Source organism: Podarcis cretensis, assembly GCF_951804945.1.
Source record: "Podarcis cretensis genome assembly, chromosome: 12".
Lineage (NCBI taxonomy): Eukaryota > Metazoa > Chordata > Lepidosauria > Squamata > Lacertidae > Podarcis > Podarcis cretensis.
The window spans coordinates 49,992,965-50,009,268 of record NC_137181.1 but is presented as its reverse complement, the minus strand read 5'-3'; the positions used below and the strand labels follow the sequence as shown (position 1 = coordinate 50,009,268).

General features: G+C 42.9%; 1 protein-coding gene across 11 annotated transcripts in view; it reads left to right on the top strand.

Annotated features, from left to right (window-relative positions):
- The window catches only part of LOC307199533 (rho guanine nucleotide exchange factor 12-like), a 109,908-nt gene that overhangs the window by 20,317 nt on the left and 73,287 nt on the right, over positions 1–16,304 (top strand). For 2 of the 11 annotated variants that reach the window (XR_013831996.1, XR_013831997.1), the window contains 3 exons: positions 1,671–1,756; positions 3,358–3,434; positions 5,125–5,353. Coding sequence is in view for 1 of the 11 variants with exons in the window: in XM_079947496.1 (XP_079803622.1) it covers positions 373–456 (84 nt within the window). In the remaining 10 variants the exon portion in view is untranslated. Of the gene's footprint in view, positions 1–372; positions 1,452–1,670; positions 2,333–3,357; positions 3,435–5,124; positions 5,354–11,793; positions 12,044–16,304 lie in introns of those variants that run through there. The other 9 variants (XR_013831994.1, XR_013831995.1, XR_013831998.1 and 6 more) reach the window with 9 other exon arrangements.

The window sequence follows — 16,304 nt, the reverse complement described above, 5'->3', positions numbered from 1 at the left end:
TCTGAATCCTATTGTTCTAGGACCAATCAGACTGCTGCATTCTGAATCCTATTGTTCTAGGACCAATCAGACGGCTGCATTCTGGATCCTATTGTTCTAGGACCAATCAGACTGCTGCATTCTGAATCCTATTGTTCTAGGACCAATCAGACGGCTGCATTCTGGATCCTATTGTTCTAGGACCAATCAGACGGCTGCATTCTGAATCCTATTGTTCTAGGACCAATCAGACTGCTGCATTCTGAATCCTATTGTTCTAGGACCAATCAGACTGCTGCAGTTTGGATCCTATTCAACTCAGTACATAAGACCTGTCCTTGTTCTGCTCTTCCCCTCTGTGAAATGCTGCCTTTTTCTGTCCCTGCTGTGCAGAACCTTGACCTGAGGGAGCACCAACTCATCCAGGAGGGGCCTTTGCATCTGTGCATCAGCAAGAAGAAGACTGTGGGCACGTGAAAGAAACAACCTCTTCTGCCAAGACACACACACATACGTGGCACAGGTCTCTCATAGAGTGGAGGGGCATGCGCTCGTCCTCTGCAGTTGGCTTTGCCACTTAGACCCCCCCCCTTTCTATTAAGACAGGAATCAAAAAGGGGAGGGGTTGTGGCTTTGTGGCAGAAAGACTCTGGAGTCTAAAAGCCCTGGAGAGCCACTGCTGCCAGCGAGAGGAGACAGTTTGGTAATCAAAATTGTGACAATTCCTTCACCGATGACTGATAATTTTCATTAAAATCTAGCTTTAGAAAAAGGATGGTTTCTGGACATGGCAGTGCCAGAGTCACTGGAGTAAAGTCTGCCAAACCTGGGCAAAGGAGCAGCTGCATTCAGGATTTCAGTATATATCTGGACAGTCAAAGAAGTTTCTGTCAAAGTACCCTCCTGCGTATAACCAGTCAGGAGTCCCAAGGTATGGATTGGTGCCCTGATAAAACCATCTTGTTCTCCATTCAGCTTCATCTTCTGCACGTTCCTTATGAGCAGCTCTCTGCTTCTCTTCTAGTCTCTCTTTCTCTTTGCTAGCCAGATCAATTTCTCCATTCTCCATGTGTCTGATGTCTGGCCTCAGTCGACAGTCAGTGGGAGCCAACACTTCTTCCATGCCTTTTTCTAGTTCCTTAAGACTGACGGCGAAATTGGTGAAATTGTACATCTGGGATGAATTTGGTGGTCTAGCAAGAGGAGACAGGGCTGAGCTAGACCAAGCCAAGGTCGCCAGGCAGCTTTTGAAAAGATGAAGAGAACCAAGCAGTTTTAGAACACAATCCCTAAAACAAAGTAGAACCTTGGCTGTTGAAGCGTCCAACTTTCATGGGTAGCTAGAGCTCTCATACAACAAGCCGCAGATCACAACTCTCCCAGAGAGAGCGTGTTTGGCTGGAAGAAGGGCCTTTGTAGCTGCAGGGCAGAACACCTGCTAGGCATGCAGAAGGTCCCAGCTTCAACGGCATCTCCAGACTCCCTGCCTGGGACCCTGGAGAGCCATTTTGGCCAGGCAGAGCTAGATGGGCTCAAGGGCCTGATTTGGTCCAGCTGCCTTTGTCTCTCTGACTTGCTGGGCCTTTGACCTGGTTCTGTAGCCTGGCACCTAGATGTTCTCTTCAGGATAAGTGGAGCGGGGGAGCAACAATCCCTCACTCTGTCTGTCTGCCTGTCTGTCTCTGTGTTAGGCCTGAACGCCCTGCTTCTGAAAGATCTCATAGTGTTCCTGAAGCCGAAGAGTCGGCGCCTGCAGTTGAAATGCTTCTGAAAGAAGGCAGGGGTCTCCCTTTTAAGCCCCATTGTTCCCCTCTCCCCTTCATATTTCAGTTGTACCTTCAGCAAATAGCACCCCTACACTGTCATAGCTGTCAACCGTCCCATATTTGGCGGGAAAGTCCCTTATCCCAACGCCGCGTCCTGCTGCTGTTCCTTATTGATGATGTCCCTTAAATTTCCCGGGTTTCAAAGGCAGCAGCTCCTCTCCCTCCCTTCCTGCCGGCCAGGGAGGAGGGAGGCTCCAACTGTGTTGCTTGGCTGCGTTGCTCACCCAATAAGAAGTCTAAGAACGACTGGGGGGTGGAGCTTGCATGCCTTGTGCTGATCAAATCAGCCGCGTTGCCTGGGGACTCGCCTTTGCTCAGCGCTTCCCAGCGGAGAGGTGACAGTGGTTTCCCTTGCTGCATCCCCTTTGCCGGGTTGCTGCGCTGTGGGAACCACCGCTTGAGGCTTCGTTTGGCTGTTGGCTGGGCTTTCTGCCTTTGGCTCGGAGGGGCTCAGAAGTTGAACATACCTGTGCTCGGAATCGGATGGATATGTCATTGACGGTCCACTCACCCTTGCCGGGGAAAAGGTCTGTCTGGAGTGAGGGTACATGGTGGGGGGAAAGGAAAGGAGCTGGTTGAGTACAATGGCGGGCGGCGATCTCTGGGGGGGGGGCCTTTTGGATTTGTTTTGGAGGCTCCTTCGATTGACTGTTATGGGGGAAAGGAAAGGAGCTGGTTGTCTAAAATCCCTTATTTTGGCTGCTGATCCCTTATTTTCGAGGCTGCTGGTCCCTTATTTTAAAAAATCTGTAAGCTGACAGCTATGCCCTACACAGTGCATGCGCACACAACACGAACACATGTGGATGCCATGGTCCTGTCCTGGTTGCTCTGCTGTCATTGAGCCTTGAACTCTTCCATATCATCAGGGCTGATGCCTTCTATTCGGCAAAGCATACAACTTAAGGCTTCATCTGGCTTATAGGAACAACTTTTAAAACTTAATCTACAAAGTTAGAATGAAATAAAGTGGTTAAAAGCATGCATATTCCATAAGAGGTCCCCCCTGGGCTTGGGGTGGTGAAGGGTTAGTTCCCCCCCCCCCCACTGATGGATGTCTCTGTCCCTCATTTTTAGGCCACTGATCCTTTTTTTTATAATAATATTTATTAAAGTTTCAAAAAAAAAGTTACAAGAATAAGAACAGAAAAAGGAAAAAGAAACAAAAAATACAAAATACAAAAAATAAAAACAATTAAAAACAAGTCAACCTTTCAATGCCTTAACTTTCATTTGCTTGTTTCCCTGACCTCCTCACACCTCCCTTTTTTGTATTCTAGTTCAATTAATTATTTCAGCAAATCCTTTCCATTTTTACTTTTATCTTACTAATTTATCTTAATATGTTATAACTTTACATTCTCATCTGTTAATAATCCATCTTTAAATACTCCTTTGTAACATTACTACTAAAACCACATATCTTCATTCCAACATCCTTCTAACATTCCTTAATTTTACAATATTTCTGTAAATAGTCTTTAAATTTCTTCCAATCTTCTTCTACCGACTCTTCTCCCTGGTCTCGGATTCTGCCAGTCATTTCCTTTAGGCCACTGATCCAAGCTGATTCCATCGCCCCTCTGATGACCCTCAGGAACAAGAGTCAAAGGAAGACAATGGCTTCTGGTGAGTTGCTGGTGTTGCTGCAGCATGGGGTGTCTCCCATGATGGGGTGCAATCTCAGCCTCCGAGGTCTGGCAGGGCTGCGCATTCTGGGAGGGTCCTGCCCACCCCCTTCCCTCCTCCTCCTGGTGAGAAGATCTGGTCACCAGCTGGGTGAAGGGCAGCTGTCCTCCTTCTCAGGGGTCCCTAACCTCTTCCCTCTGGGCTCCCTCTTTTATTAAATACATTTAATAATAATAACAACAATAACTTCCACCAGTTGTGTGTCTCTGCTTTGCCTCCTGATGTTTGATGGATGAGATGTTGACATGCCTTCTGCAGAGGTTTTGCAGATCCCAGGCTACTACTACTTACATTGTTTTTCCAATAGAGGCCACTGTTTCCTAAGTGGATTTAAAATTTAAATGGCAACTGGCATTTTTCTGTAGTGCTTTCTTTCAGGGTATGGTACTGTGTTTATCTATGTTTTTGGCCTTCGTGTGCTGAATATATTTGAGGAAATGCTTTATGCAAGGCTACTTACTTTGAGTAACAGCCTTCTTTATCAGAATCTATTTTGTGCACGCAGCTCAGTTCTTAAGTGCCGCTAGAGGGTGTTCCTTATCTATTTATTTGAAGAGGTTTGCAGATTCCCCAAACAGCATCCATATGTTTTTAACTGCACTGAAAGTGATCCTTAAGCTGGGCTTCTTCCACCCCACCAAGAAAAAGCCAAGGACATTGACTTTGATAGTGGATAGTTAGGCAGATCCTTAAGACTGTAATCCAAAACCATACTAGAACACAGTTTTTTTTTCCTGGAAAAAAAGGGAAACTCACCACAAAGTTAGTTAGTTTGTGTATTGTGGGCCCAGTTGCAGTGACAAACACACACACACACACAGACACACACACACACACACAGAGAGAGAGGCTAAATGTAAAATGGGATTAATAAACTCAAGCAGACAACAATCTGTATTAGAAATGGCCACAACTTTATTGATTACTGATATAGGTGAATTTTTGGCTTAGGAATTGGGTGTATAACCATTCCAGTCCTCCCCAGACATAATAATAATAATAATAATAATAATAATAATAATAATAATAAATTTTTTTAAAAAAATTAAAAATTTTAAAACTCAGTTCCCCTGAGTTCCTGCTTAAAACAAACAAAAAACCCTTGCCAGAACAGAAGCCCAACTGAACACATTGGGACTTGGTTGGCATCCTTCTGTCTTGGAAGACAACGGGAGGAATGCGCTTTGCAGAGAATTACAGAGCCTGCTGTAGCTGCAGGGACTGAAAGGGGAGAGACATGTTTCACTGCAGCTGGGGCAGATGAAGACATCCGGTTGTGCTAATTAATGCTGGCTTCTAAGGTGATCTCAGGGGCCTGGGGGCTTCCACTCTCTGTGAACTGGCCCAAGTCAGCCTCATCCAAAAACTGAGCCCTGAGCCAGAGGCATATAGAGGTTACAGTGTTGGGCTAGGATTGAGGAGACCTAGGCTGAAATCGCCACACAGCCATGAAACTCACTATCTCTTGGCCTGATTTATCTCACAGGATAAAATGGAGGGTGGGCACTTTGATTGCTTTGACCTACATGGTGGAAAGTTGGGGGTGTAAGTGTAATAAAGACAACAATAAATGTAACTGCATTTACGTAAATTCTTACCCTAGCCCCTGTCTTTCCTCCTCCTGTTTTAGCTGCCCCAAGCACAAACTTGGGACTATCGCCTATTTTACTGCAATGCTTCGCACTCCATTTCCCGGACTGCGACGACATTCCAAAAGGCAATCCTTTGTTGTTTCGTCAGCTGGTGCATTTGAATACAAAGCTTATCATATATTTATGATCTGAGAAGTTCTTTTGTTTCATTCATCGTGGCTTAAGGTTCTGCCATGTATAACAGCAAATTGCTTTTTTCATTCCTGTTTCTCGGGAGTAAGTAGAAACAGTCGGCTCCTACTGCCTTATGAATACCACAAGATGGCAGGGCTGGTTCTGTTTTACTGCAACCTCTGCAAGAGTCACATCAGAGCAGGATGATATTAATCTTTCAATAACTTGCTCCCACCTCTGTATGTTGAAGCCTAGATATGTGTGTGTGTGTGTGTGTGTGTGTGTGTGTGTTAAGGGATGCGGGAGGCGCTGTGGTCTAAACCACTGAGCCTAGGGCTTGCAGATTGGAAGGTCGGTGGTTCAAATCCCCGCGATGGGGTGAGCTCCCGTTGCTCGGTCCCAGCTCCTACCAACCTAGTAGTTCGAAAGCATGTCGAAGTGCAAGTAGATAAATGGGTACTGCTCTGGTGGGAAGGTAAACGGCGTTTCCGTGCGCTGCTCTGGTTCGCCAGAAGTGGCTTAGTCAGGCTGGCCACATGACCCGGAAAAACTGTCTGCGGACAAACGTCGGCTCCCTTGGCCAGTAAAGCAAAATGAGCGTGCAACCCCAGAGTCATTCATGACTGGACTTAACTGTCAGGGGTCCTTTACCTTTTTATATATACAGTGATACCTCGGGTTAGAAACTTAATTCATTCCGGAGGTCCGTACTTAACTTGAAACTGTTCTTAACCTGAAGCACCATTTTAGCTAATGGGGCCTCCTGCTGCCGCTGTGCCGCCAGAGCACGATTTCTGTTCTCATCCTGAAGCAAAGTTCTTAACCCGAGGTACTATTTCTGGGTTATTGGAGTCTGTAACCTGAAGCGTATTTAACCTGAAGCGTATGTAACCTGAGGTACCACTGTATATTACTATATATATTTGTGTGTGTATGTGTGTGTCATTAGCACTTAACAGCTTTTGGTGTACAGTCAGGGCCGGATTTAGGTTTGATGAGGCCCTCAGCTACTGAAGGTAATGGGGCCCTTTATATGTCCAGCTGTCCTTTGTCAACAACAAATTGTTGCTGTTTTTGTGTTGAATATATGCTATGTGGTAATTTATGGACCTAATAGGTATCTAAAGCCATTTGCACATAACAAAATATGTATTTTACTTACATCATAGGAGCCTACACAACACAAAACAAAACAAAACACTGTTGCTGTATATAGGTTTTATTTTATTTTTATTTTTTGTTTTTTATCTTATATTTTGGAAATGTACATCCAGTTTTTTCCCCTTTAATTTTTTGGGGGGTCCCCAAGAGAGTGGGGCCCTAAGCTATAACTTGTTTAGCTTATACGTAAATCTGACACTGTGTACAGTGCATGTTTAAATATTTTGGATCATTACAGACCACAGATTTCATCTCTGCATAGCTGTCAGGGAACTGACACCAGAGCGAGAGGCGGAGGCAGGGCTCCAGAGCGATGCCGGAGAGGGGACCAGCAGGGGGGAAGGAATTCAACGTAACACCAGTAGAGGAGAGAGGGAGATGGAGGAATTGGAGACAGGGCTCCAAGACCCTTCAACAGAAACTAGTGGAGAGAGCGCTGGCACGCCCCTGCCTTCCCCTTACTTGCGCAGACGAGTTCTGCGCAGGGAGCATAGGAGGAGACTTGGCGTCAAACAGCTCTTATGCTGGAAGAGGTTCAAGAGACGCCCACTGACGGATTCTGTAAGTGGCTAACAGGTCACGGAGGGCGAGCTGTGAGCCTAAGCATGGTTGGGCAGACAATCTAACTAAACCGAAGGCAATTTACGCACAAGTAACCCCCTTACAACCATTACAATAGCTGTCCCCAAAATCTCGTGAGAGCTCATATGTGCCATGAGATCTTGACGGAACCTATCCTCATTGCTTCATGGGTGCTGCTGCACAACCCAAGTAAGGGAGTCTTCGGCTGCAGGGCAGTGGTAGCGGGACACCACTTTCCTGTATTGCCTCAGGCAGCAAAATAGGATGCGCCACCCCTGCTTTCTGCTGTCTATGATGATCAATAATCCTTATGAAAATGTCCTTTGCTGTATATGGCGAAAGTCTCTAGCCTATCAATGTTATTTCTCTCTCTTTGGGGGGGGGGAGCTGTTCATTATTTTAACCAGAAAAGGAGGGAGCTAATCAATTTACAAAAATAGCCATACATATAAACATACCTTTTTTCTGGGGTACGCAGGGGTACTCATACCCTTAAACATTTTGTGAATCTTTGTACTTTTGTCCATTTACTGTATTTATTTTTCCAAATTTGAACTATAAAATGGTGATTTTCTTGAGTCAAAATGAGAGTACCCCTAAACTTTTTTTTAAGAAAAAAGGACTGCATATAAACCTATCTTATTAAAACTTTTTGTTTAAACATCCTAAGTATCTTCAATAGTTTTTGTACATGTTTCATTGTGCTTTTAATATTTTGTTTGGAGTCACCCAGGACTCAGCTATATAGCTACCAATAAAACAGTTTAAGTGTGTTTTAAGTGCAATATACAATGTGACACTAGATGGCAGTGGTGAGCCTTGTGGAAAATTCAATGTATTTTTAAAATGCTTTTACAGAATGGTTTTTTAAATGTGTGTAGATTCCACCCCAGAGTGGCTGGGGCAACCCAGACAGATGGGTTGCATATAAATAAAATAAGAATAAGAAGTATTATTAAAGTACCCTAAAGATCTTAAACATCTAAAATATTTAAATAGCTGTGCAAATTGGACTACTGGATTCCATTTGCTTAAAAAGGGTGATAGCCAATCAAGTCAGAGAAGAGCATCTAAATTAATGTGAATTCTTTAAGTCCATTTATTTCAGTTAGTTTATTCTGAATATGAGTTAACTAGAAGTTATCCTATTTCTTTATATGCCATGTGTTTTCTTCACATCAACTCAGTGTTTCTTAGCTTGTTCCTACCACTTGCCACCTACTTTTATGTTGCCTGGTTTAGAATCTATCTTCCAATATTTAGCATAAAGATTCCTTGCAAAACAAATTGTACCGTCTGCACCTGAATTTTCCTAGTGATCCAGTAACCTTTACTATAATTAAAAAGGCACAATAGTAGGTTAACAACTAAATTTATCAGTTTAAAAAATTGACTATAATTATAGCCATTCACATGGGATGCGGTTGGCACTGTGGGTTAAACCACAGAGCCTAGGGCTTGCTGATCAGAAGGTCGGCGGTTCAAATCCCCACAACGGGGTGAGCTCCCGTTGCTCGGTCCCTGCTCCTGCCAACCTAGCAGTTCGAAAGCATGTCAAAGTGCAAGTAGATAAATAGGTACCACTCCGGCGGGAAGATAAACGGCGTTTCCGTGCGCTGCTCTGGTTTGCCAGAAGTGGCTTAGTCATGCTGGCCACATGACCCGGAAGCTGTACGCCGGCTCCCTCGGCCAATAAAGTGAGATGAGCACCACAACCCCAGAGTCGGTCATGACTGGACCTAATGGTCAGGGGTCTATTTACCCCTTTACCTTTTTATAGCCATTCACTAATATTTCCTTTCTGTCTAGCATTCCAACCATAAATGAAAAAACAACAACCACCCAACTCCTATTTTCTTCCATTTGCTTATAGGGGCAGGATTTGACACCCCCTGTCTAGCTTGTCACTTTACTCTTCCATGGTATCCAGCGTAATTGTATTGACATTTTTAAAGCAGCGTTCCTTCTAGGTTTTCACCGCTCAAAATGTTGAGCCTTTCCCAAATTAAAAAGAAAGAAAGAAAGAAAGATCACCTGGTGTCTCTTCCTTCATTCCACTTTAACATATGTTTATGTTTCCTAGTGTTGCGTTACTTCAGCAACAACTGATAGACCTTTGAAAACATCCTTTATCTTATTTCCCCACCCCACCCCTGCTTAATTGTGACTAAGCACTAAATGCTAGATATTTTCTGGATAAAAATGTGTTTATTGGGAGAAATTGGCACAACAATGCAGATGGATTTCCATAAGGATTTTGTGTATGGTTTGTTCATTTGTTTTTACAAAAAAAAGGGCAAATTGCTGCAGAACTGTGGAGGAACTGAATTTAAAATTGGAAGCATGACAGGCTGGGAGGAACCAAAATGGACAGATTCATCCATATCTGCTTACTGTCTTCCCCTTTCCTCCTTCCCTTCCTCTCTCTTTCCCAAAGGAAGGACCAGTCACTATTGCAGAGGTCTGAACTGGCTACTTGGAGAGAGCTCCCACTTTCTCCCTTCCACTGCTCCATCCATTTTGACTCCCCCCCTCCCATTTCCCCCTTCCTTATCTTCTTCCAAGGTCCACAACTCCACCCATGAAATTAGGCTGAGAGTGACAGGTTGCCCACCACTGCTTAAATCACCCACACGATAAATTCACTTTGCAGGCACTGGCTCACAATGCACCTCTGCTGGGCTTGTTTGAAAACACTGAGGAATTAATTGTATTTTTTTTAAGTGGTGGGCTGGTGGGTGGAAGGCAAAATAGTCAGAGGCAGGGAAGAATGAATGGCCTCTTGACCTATTACCATTTGGCAGCTCTATATTCAAACAGATGGGGATAGAAAATCAGTGAAACAGCCTTGAAAGGAACTGGGCAATCCAAAAAGTATTCTGCTGGGGAATGCCAAGTTAATATGAATAGTCTGCTTACAAATGGCAGGAAATGGCATTCAAAATTGCCTTTTTTCTTTGGGGTGCCTCCTGGTACTGACTGCTGTGGGCCCAAGTAGTGTGTTGCTCAGACTTTTTTGAATTGAATTGAGATTCCCAAGGACCAGATGTTTCAAGAGAAACAGAGTGGAGTGGTAGGGATCTTTTGACTGCTAGGTGAACATCCAGAGAAATTTCCAAATCACTAAGGAAAAAAACCAGAGCGTTTCTCGCACCCAAAATCAAGTTGTTCTGGGCCAGAAATGATCTCTTAATGCTACTGCCTAACTAGAAGTCATGCTGCCATTTAGCTCAGTAACAATGGAGTTTGGTTCATTCTGACCTCTACTGTATGATAACTCTTTGGAAAGGCTAGTGGAACAGCCCAGAAAGGTAAAAGGTAAAGGCAAAGGACCCCTGGATGGTTAAGTCCAGTCAAAGGCAGATATGGGGTTGCTGCGCTCACCTCACTTTTCAGGCCGAGGGAGCTGGTGTTTGTCTACAGACAGCTTTGCGGGTCATGGGGCCAGCAGGACTAAACCGCTTCTGGCACAATGGAACACCGGGATGGAAGCCAGAGCTCACGGAAACACTGTTTACCTTCCTGCTGCAGTGGTACCTATTTATCTACTTGCACTGGCGTGCTTTTGAACTGCTAGGTTGGCAGAAGAAGAAGAAGAAGAGGAGGAGGAGGAGGAGGAGGAGGAGGAGCTTGGATTTGATATCCCGCCTTTCACTCCCTTTAAGGAGTCTCAAAGCGGCTAACATTCTCCTTTCCCTTCCTCCCCCACAACAAACACTCTGTGAGGTGAGTGGGGCTGAGAGACTTCAAAGAAGTGTGACTGGCCCAAGGTCACCCAGCAGCTGCATGTGGAGGAGCGGAGACGCGAACCTGGTTCCCCAGATTACGAGACTACCGCTCTTAACCACTACACCATACTGGCTGGGGCAGAGCAACGGGAGCTCACTCCGTCGTGCAGATTCGAACCGCCAACCTTCTGATCAGCAAGCCCAAGAGGCTCAGTGGTTTAGACCACAGCGCTACCCGCTTCCTAGTGCTACCAATGTCATGGGTTGCTGGATGGTATTTCCATGACATATTTTGACTGGCTGTCAGTTTGGCAGGCTCGCTGCAAGTAGGTCTTTGCCAAAGTTTGCTTTAAGCGCAGGCTCCATCGTATGGGGACCTAAGACCTTAATCGCTTCTGCACCGGTGAAAAAACAGTATCTTCCTCTGGAGCTCCAAACTGGTTGCGGGAGAGAGCGCCGAACTATGTGCAGTGAGCTCTCTCCTCTCCATTTTCCACAAAGGCTATGGCTTTGTTCTACCTTCACAACTGGAGGCACTCTGCCCAGTTGCACTCACACTCTCTGGTGGCTGGCTTCCCATAGGTATCTGTCTGGTCACTGTGAGAATAGGATGTTGGTCTGGGTGGACTACTGACCTGCTCCTCCAGGGTTCTTCTTATGAACAGTTGTGCTTCTGGTGTGGAAGGACAGAGTTTCCATGTCAAAGACACAAAGGCACAAAGACAAATGAGCGCCAGGCCCTGAGTGTTTCCTGCTCCCCCTTAAAACTATCTGACATGAAGAGAAGTACTTACCTGACAACCAAACAGATCTACAGCCACAGATAAAATTAGTCACCAGCGAACTCTTGTATAGGGAGGGCCCATCAATTGTATGACATACAGTTGTCAAGTCTCTGGTAAATAAACAGAATGCCCTTAAGCTTCGGGTTTTCTAATTTGCCTCTCCCCACAATAACTAAAGTTGCATCAGTAGTTTTCCATTTCTAATTACTGTGGTGCTATCACATCTGCTGGTACCCATCGATTATCTCATATGGATTGGGCTGTTCTTATATTCTAGCTAATCTGGCCGTAAATATCACACACGTTCCCTACAGAGATTTCAGCCCATCTGCTGCAGAAGCAGAGAGGTTAAGCACTCAGTGGAAGTACAGAGGCAATCGAGGCAGCAGCTGAACACTGTGGATGCTGCTGAACTAGAGCCAAGCTAACCAACTGGCAGATTCCAGCATGGGTGCCTTCAACAAACTCAAGTGTTTCTTCTTCCTCTTTGCAATAAAAAATGGCCACTTTTTTTGTTCCACAAATATTCAAGTTGGGTTTTTTTGAGGTTTTTTTGTCCACACAGGCAGCTTATCAGCTCCTTTTGGCTGTGTTGTGCTCAGGGAGGGAGATATAATAGTGATCTGGTTCACATGCCTCGATAAGTCGCAGTATGGTTTACCACAACTGTGAGAGTGCTGGCTTTCAGCAAAAGGTTTGCAAGTGCTTTGTTCCTCCCCAGTCTTTTTAGCTGAGTGCAGAAAGGTAGCTAAACCATAGTTTGGCTTAGTGTGTCATCCAAACATGGGATCTTGATTTAAGGTCTTTGCTCCACAATCTATAACCATGGGAGAAACCTTGGCTGTAGATCGTGGAAGCAGATACCTTAACCACAATCCAAGGTTTGGGTGACATGCTAAGCTAAACCATGGCTTAGCTGCTACACCGACCTAAACAGCCTGGGGAGGAGATAGACAAAACACCTGCAGTCTCCTTCACAGGAATCAACACATTCACACGTTTGAGTGAAGCCATCGTTTGGCTTATCACTATGTGAGAATGCAGCTTATGTGCGCATGAGTGTTGTCTGTATGCGTGCACACACTTTTTCCAGATGCATGTAGTCTGTTGGAAACAGGAGAAAACTAAGCAGAAACATGCCAACTTCAACTGACAACCGTGTGTGTGTGTGTGTGTGTGTGTGGTGATTTGGCAAGGTATCACAATTCTTACAATTCTGGAGATAATAGCTTTCAAAATAGTTGGTTGTGTTTATAGAGAGGCCTCGTTTTCCATTCTGTGCATGCACATTTCTTTTCATTCCCTGTTTTCTTTTGGGCAAACAAGTCTAGCAGGTTCTTTAAACACAATAAAAACCTGCAAAATGAGCTTATGGTGAAAGCAGGGGAAGCTATCATCTGCCCTGAACCTTGCTAAACCTATATTTTCCCTAAAGCTACAAAATCATTGATATCATAAGCTGTGAGCTCACTGACACCAGCTGGGGATGAAATATTCAAGGAGAGCTTTTCGCTTGGCCTCAAAAAGCCTTCCTTTCCTCATCAAAGTAAGGTACGCTCTCTTTTTCAATAGAAAGAAGAAAAGGATGCAAAGTCTGTGCTAAGTTACAGCCACTGGAATAGTTTCACAGACCACAGTGGAGTTAAGAATACAGCTGCTGGTTACACAATGTCAGTATGAGTCCTACTGATTTCTGTTCCTGTAAACGCTCTCCATGTAAAAAGCAATTCAGCAGCATATGTTTAGTGAGAAACATTGATTTGCCTGCGCTCTTAATGGGATGATATATGAGCCAACATGAAAGTCAATAACAGAAGCCAAACGTATGAACTTGAGATAAGCAACAGAGGGAAAAGAAAATCAATCTTAACCAGGCTGCCATTGCAAAGAAATGTTCATATTAAGGAAGGATAGAAAAGTTACAAAAGGCACTTCACTAGCGTAACTGAGACCAATTACGTCCCTGGACTATCATGGTAGTGATATTGATAGGGTTCTATAGAAGATTTAGGATAATCATAGAGAGAGCATGAAAGCAAACGTCATATTGCATGTCAGAAACAATGACTGTGGTCCAACCAGATGGATTGTTTATAGAAGTATACTCACATTGCCCCCCACACCATCAGAGTGATTCCTACCCTTTTTGAAGAGTGAGACCGGGTTATGTTATGTGTTCTAATGGAACATCTGCTCCTTAAAATATTGCCCCCCAAAATATCGCCCTTCTCCATTTTGGTATTCAACCAGTAAATATCCGACATGTTCACATGCATTTCAGGATTGGTACTCTGAAATTCGGAAACTATTCTGTCAGTAAAAATCTGACTTACGTGGGTGTAGGTTGTGTTTTTAACACTTTACCCTTGACATCCTGGAATTCTTTAGCTGTTGTGTGTGCAAAAATGTGATGTTTGCTGTCTCTCTGACGCCCCCAGCCACAGTTATAACCCAATCTTTTCTTTTTAATCACATGTCTTCAGTTTGATGTGATATATTTCCTTTTATGTTCAACCTGTATTGTGGGTTTCCTGGGAAGGTCCTAATGGCCAACGAAATAGATACATTTAGTTACACAGAAGAACTGATAGCACAACTATTAGATACTTCCTCCTTTTCAACAGCACTTTTATTTATTTATTTATTTATTTATTTATTTATTTATTTATACCCTCCCTTTTTCCCTGATAGGGATTCAATGTGTCTTACAGAAAAATAAAAGAACATATAAAAACATGGGGGGGGGACAAGAAAAAAACAACACAATTAAATATTGATAGAATTAAATATTACGTAAATATACAGTGAAGACAGGAGTGCCTGGCATGCTCTGGTCCATGGGGTCATGAAGAGTTGGACACGACTAAATGACTAAACAACAACAACAACAAATATACACTATATGTATGTGTGTGTGTGTAAAATTGTGTAGTATCTGTCTGTCTCAGGAGACAATGCAAGAGTGTGCCTTCAGGGGTGAAGTCAAACTTTTGTTTTTTCCCCAATTTTTTTTAATTGATTTTCACAAAATTATAAACACACTAACAAAAAAAACAAAAACAAACATAAATCATAACCTTATTTAAACTAATCTTATTAACATTGTTGAGTGACTTCCTCATATCCCCCTAGTTGAATTTCAATGCATATCGTTTTAACAGTTTTCCAAATCAAAATTCTTATAAACTTAACTTATTCACTTGACATCATTCTATCTTCCCAACTTATCATTAAACATGTTAATTCATCACATAACTTATTTAAATCCTAAACCTAACTGGTAATTGCAAGCTTTTTCCAATTAATGTATTTAACTAAATATTCATTAAATTTCGTCCATTCTTCCTGGTACTCCTCCTCGTTCTGGTCGCGGACTCTTCCGGTCAGGTCAGCTAGCTCCGAAAAATCCATCATCTTCACCTGCCATTCTTCCACAGTTGGTATTTCTTGCATTTTCCACTTTTTAGCTAGTAAAATTTGAGCAGCAATTGTGGCATACAAAAATAATTTAACATCTTTTTTGGGCAATTCCAAACCTGTTATTCCAAGAAGAAAGGCCTCTGGTTTCTTAATAAATGTATATCAACATTTTTTTTCAATTCATTATAAATCGTTTCCCAGAAGTCTTTCACCTTGGGGTAGGTCCACCACATGTGATAAAAAGTTCCTTCTTTTTCTTTACATGTCCAACATAAATTATCACAGTTATGATAAATCTTTGCTAGATTAACAGGAGTCAAATAGCATCTATACATCATTTTCATTATATTTTCCTTTAACATTGTGCATGCAGTGAACTTAACCCCTTTCTTCCACAATCTTTCCCAACCCTCAAACATTATGTTATGTCATACATCCCTTGCCCAATCTATCATCACTGATTTAACTTGTTCATCCTTTGTATGTCACTCCAACAGTAACTTATACATTTTAGACAGAAAAATCCGTTTTTCTTATCTAATTTATACAATTCATAAATTTGGTAATAATGTAACCAATTTAACTTATCTTTAACTTGATCAAATGGTTTTAGCTTGTATCCTTCTTTATCCTCCAATAATAAATCTGAATATCTGAACCATTTGGTATCCATATTTAACTTTTTCTGGGCCTTTGCCTCCACTGGTGAAAGCCATCTGGGCATCTGCCTTTCTAAATGATCTTTATATTTTATCCAAACATTGTACAACGGTGTCCTAATTACATTATTTTTAAATGCATTATGGGCCTTTACCTTATCATACCATAAATATGCATGCCATCCAAACACATTGTCGAATCCCTCCAAATCTAATACATCAGTATCTTCCAGTTGTATTCACTCTTTAATCCAGCAAAGCACTGCTACTTCAAAATAGATTTTCAAATCTGGCAGGGAAAGTCCCCTCTTTCTTTAGAATCCGTAAGTAATTTATATTTAATTCTGGGTTTTTTGCCCTGCCAGATAAATCTAGATAAAGCTTTCTGCCATTCTTTAAAATATTTCACATTGTCTATAATTGGGAGGGCTTGAAACAAAAAAAGCATCTTTGGCAACACATTCATCTTAACCTCTGAAATCCGGCTCATTAATGACAATTTTAAATTTGACCATATCTCCAAATCTCTCTTGATTTCATTCCATAATTTCTCATAATTATCTTTGTACAAGTTCAGATTTTCCCCAGACAGATTCATGGGGTGAAGTCAAACTTTTGGAGAGTTGTGGCTGTAGAGACTGGTGCAGAAGTGACATGTTTTGTTGCAGCTGGGGCAGATGGAGGTGTCTGGCTATGCTGATGCATGCAT